A 4,381-nucleotide genomic window follows, 5' to 3' on the forward strand; every position below is an offset into this window, starting at 1 on the left:
TAGAATGATGAGAAAACCCTACACCTAGTACCTTCAAGATAATCTTAGGTATCTGAAAACAAATGGTCATTTCTAGGAAACAGGAACATTTAAACAGTAAAACTCATGAAAGTGCATAAATGTCCACCAGCAGAGGGAGGATATGGGGGAACGGGAGATAAAAGACAAAAATACTACTTGCATGAAGCGGGATTTCTTGTGAGCCTCAAGCTGTTTAAAATGCCAACCAACTGCCAAAGTGGAGAAAAGGATAACATCAAAACTTAAAAAAAAAAAAAAAAAACTGCTTGAAAGTCCAATCTTTTCAGGGCAGACTTTTCAGAATGAGTTCCTTTTTTACTGACAACAGACTGAACCCAAGACTAAGTCCTCCATCTGAATTTTTCCAGGTATAACAATATCCCTTCCTAAAATCCATTCAAAACAATGTAAATCAAGCACTGCGTATGTCCATGTATGGTGGAGCATGTCTGTGAGATCATTCTTCTTGTCTTACAAAGCCCACTGTGCGCATCAGGGTGGGAGGGACAAAGTTTGTTCAACAAAGTGCTCCCAGCCTCATTTTCCTGGATTTCAATGCCTTGGAAAAAGCTCTCATTTCATGAGTACAGTACTTCAAAACAGAAACTCAGACAAGTTTCAGCATGAATATTCAAAAAATATTCATAAAATATTTCAACATTTATGAGACTGGATGAGCTCCCTGGGAAGGTGTGTCCACCGGCCCATTACATCACACTTCCTGACCAATAAGAAGTGAACTTGTTTGATGGTGACTAGCTGATTGAAATGCTACGCATCTGATTTTAAGCTAAAACCATAAATGGCTAGTGATGGACAGAATATACAGAGGTGCAGCCTAGCAGTGTAACTAAGTAACCCAAGTAAAAACAGCGAAAGTATACCAGTTATGCAGAAGCACAAACCCACTGTGAGATGAACTGAAGGCTAACTTGCTAACTTGAAAGTAAGATATGCACTGTACATGTGTGATAAAAAAGTGAATATATTCCTTGAGTCATAACCCCAGTGGAAAACTGAGTATGGGAAAAGATGGTGAACGTGTGTGTATGTGTTACTGTGTGTTTGTGTGTTAGCATAACGTTCATTCAGAGTCATATTTTCTGTGAATTACTTGTGTTGTATGTCCGTTCATGTTTTCAAGGTAAGACCTGCATGTGTGAAGGTAATTAGCCGGTGACAGAATATGTGTGTGTGTGTGTGTGTATTTAAGTGTGAGAGCTGGTATATTAAAACCAGCAGGTGCTGCAGTTAAGTGAGGCCCAACGAAAAGAGCCAGTGAGCCAACACAGGGCGGCGTGCCGGTAATCCTGGTGTGCATCAGATCCTGACCGGACCGAACCTGGCTCATCTAGGTGAGCTGGTGTGGTGCCTCAAGCATCTCCATCAGGAAGGTGTCAATGGGCGTGTCGCCAATCAGTTTAAAGAAAAACAGGTGCTCCAGGCACTTCAGACCAATGGAGCGCAGTGCTGGGAGCCGGAGGAGCAGCTTTGCAAACCTGGATAACAGCGAGGAGGATCAAAGTAGAGTGAGAAATGACCACAGATCAATCATATCAACTGGAAACAAGCTTTCTCAAGATGCATGAAGACAAATATGTGAAAACATAACTGGGCATTCTGGAAAATACAGAAATGTAACTTACTATAGAACTAATTGATGCAGCCCGTGGAGTCAAGTGGGTTGGGATACATAAGATGCTAACAAGATCGTCAACATCACAGTATCTAATTATATCTAGTGTTAAGCTTAGTTTATGTTCAGTGTGTTGACATGCTCAGACGTTGTCTAGGGCAAACACGGTCACGTTACCTTACAATTATTGCCTACTCTACAAATGGGAACACAAAACAAAATGTAGTGTTGTTCTAGCCTACCTGCCCTGCTGATCGGGGTACTTCTGTTTGCAGTAAGCCTCGAGAGATGCATACACCCTCTCTCTCAGGAGCTCCACCTCACTGGGGTTGGACAAACCCTTGGCATCTTCAGGGGAAAACAGAGAACATTTATCTACAGTTACGAATGAAACACATTTTACATTTCTCATTCTGAAATTCCTTTGATCACTTTGATTTGGTGAACTGATTTTCCATGATGTTCAACATTCCTCCTGTGTACCTGGGTTGAAGAGGATGATGGCTCGAAGGCATCCTAGTTCTGTCTTGTCCATTTGCATGTCTCTCATCTTGCTTACAAGCTCTGTCAAAACCCTAAGCAGAGGAGGAGAGACCATGGCAGATCAGGGAAGGGAGAAACAGCAAGGGAAGAATGGAAGAAGATGAACATATGGGAAGAGTGAGATAAAAACAAGAGGAAGAAAGGGAGGGGAAAAAGTGTAAGAACAAGAGAGAGGGACCAGACCCCATAAACACATAGTACTTCATAGTTACTTCTCAAAGTACTTGTTAGGACATGGCTGAACTGCTGGTTCTGCAGGAAAAAACAAACCAATAAACAAACACTAGTTACACTGGCCAGGGTGGCAAACTGGTCCGGGTTGTGGCCGATTCTAGTTTTTGCAACGGTTGCTTGCTTTTTGGTATTTGTAATTAATGTTGCAAACAAATTTGTGGAAGTTGTGAAAGTGTTGTGGACAGTAAAAGCGATGCTGTCTTGTTTAGTTTCAGACTTAACTTTTTCCACATGGTCCCTTCAACCAATGATTCAAAAGTTGTAAGCAAAAATAGGTTAAGGAGTGAAATAAAATGGTTAGTCATATTTTAGACAAATGTTCTTACTCTTAGAAAGGAATAAACACACTAAATTCACTCACTTCTTGGGAACATTTAATGCCTTTTAAATCAAATTCAAGGATTCAAGACTGACTCTTTTAAGGAGTTTTGTCAGAATAAAACTGATACTGTATCCACACAGATCTCAAGTTGTTTTACTTGAGATGTACCAGTAAACTGTTGAGAGAGTGTTGTACAAAACACGGTAAAATGTTGACACAAGAATGAAGTGAGGACATGATAAAAACTTTAGGTGCTATTCTTTATACTTAAAATGTAAATCTATTATTTCTTAAAAATGCTTCCCAAATCTGGACCTAAGAAACTAATAACAACACATGCAACATGTCAGGGAAAAAACACACGCAACCTGGCAAAAACAGAAAAACAAACAAAAGCTGTGTTTTCATCAGAGCACACCCAGTACTTTTTATTCCCAGGAACTAAAGCCCAAGAACTGTCCCTGTGGTAAATGTTCCTTGAGCGCATTGTGCTGTGCATTTCCACAGCAGGACCGAAGCCCAGGGAAGATTAAACAAATTAGCCCACTGACGTAAGAGCACGACAGTCAGTGGCGGGGTTGTAAGAATGCCACATGTAAAATGCTCGTTATGGTTAACACATCCCGGCGGTGGAGGACAGACTGCAGGCCAAGCTGAAATGATCACTTTTCTGTAGGTTTATGTTCATTTAATCGGTGGGTTTTTTAACTGGCCAAGGTTTATTGCACATACAGTAAGAAACATAGGGACTGTTAACTCTGAGTCATGTTTCACTTCAGATGAGGTCACGCTCTCCTCCGCAGCATCTGCCTGCTGCGCTCCGTGTGTGGAGGAGCTGAGCTCAGCCCTCAGGTCAAATACCAGGCGAAGCCGCTCCACAAACACCAAAACAATATTTTCCAACCCACTAACCTCACTCACTGGTGTCTTCGTGTAGGCCCGCTGATAAAATGCTCCTTACAAACTGAGAATCCAAGAAACTCGGAGTCAGTTTCATCAGTACGCCCACATCACTTTTCACACTGGCGCACGATGATTTTTACAGTACTCGCACACACAAGTGAAAGCCTCGCACCGTAGAGCCCTGTATTCGACCAGTGAGCAATGTTCAGCACTGCATCGGTCCCAACCCCCATCGGTAGTTCTTGGACCTTCAGAAAGTACCACCCCCTGACTAGACATTTTTTGGGGGGTAGAACTACACCCCACAACTAAATTTAGACCCTGGATCCTCCAGAACAAACTCAGGTAGGGGAACTACATTCTGAAAAAGATTCCTGTTTCCCAACAAAATTTCCTCTGGTGGAAACAGGCCTAAAACTACCATCTTACCAATATAACAATACATTTTTATTCAAAACAGTTCTCATGCTTCATTAGACATGTAGTGCAATAACATACAGAATACCAGTTTGGGCTCAAGAGGCTCGGAATGTGGCATAAGTGTGTGTAAAACATTGACAGACCAGGGAGGGAGGGGGAAAGAGACTATGACCATTAGAGACATCTGCTTTTAACAATGTGGACTGATTTTAACACACCACCTAAGCCCACACAATATAGTGCATTGCCAAACCAACTTATTATACACCCCAGCACAACGAATAAATGTTTTATTCATATTT

At 41.7% G+C, this 4,381-nt stretch overlaps 1 protein-coding gene across 6 annotated transcripts in view; it reads right to left on the reverse strand.

Annotated features, from left to right (window-relative positions):
• Positions 1 to 484: 484 nt before the first annotated feature.
• rxrba (retinoid x receptor, beta a) overlaps positions 485 to 4,381 on the reverse strand; it is a 16,077-nt gene continuing 12,180 nt past the window's right edge. For all 6 annotated transcript variants that reach the window (XM_020587621.1, XM_020587624.1, XM_020587622.1 and 3 more), the window contains 3 exons: positions 2,141 to 2,232; positions 1,900 to 2,005; positions 485 to 1,520 (listed from right to left, as the gene is read on the reverse strand). In XM_020587621.1, coding sequence (XP_020443277.1) covers positions 1,373 to 1,520; positions 1,900 to 2,005; positions 2,141 to 2,232 — 346 coding nt within the window. In that variant the 3' untranslated portion in view covers positions 485 to 1,372. The remainder of the gene's footprint in view (positions 1,521 to 1,899; positions 2,006 to 2,140; positions 2,233 to 4,381) is intronic.

Source organism: Monopterus albus, unplaced genomic scaffold (assembly GCF_001952655.1).
Source record: "Monopterus albus unplaced genomic scaffold, M_albus_1.0 scaffold466.1, whole genome shotgun sequence".
NCBI lineage: Eukaryota > Metazoa > Chordata > Actinopteri > Synbranchiformes > Synbranchidae > Monopterus > Monopterus albus.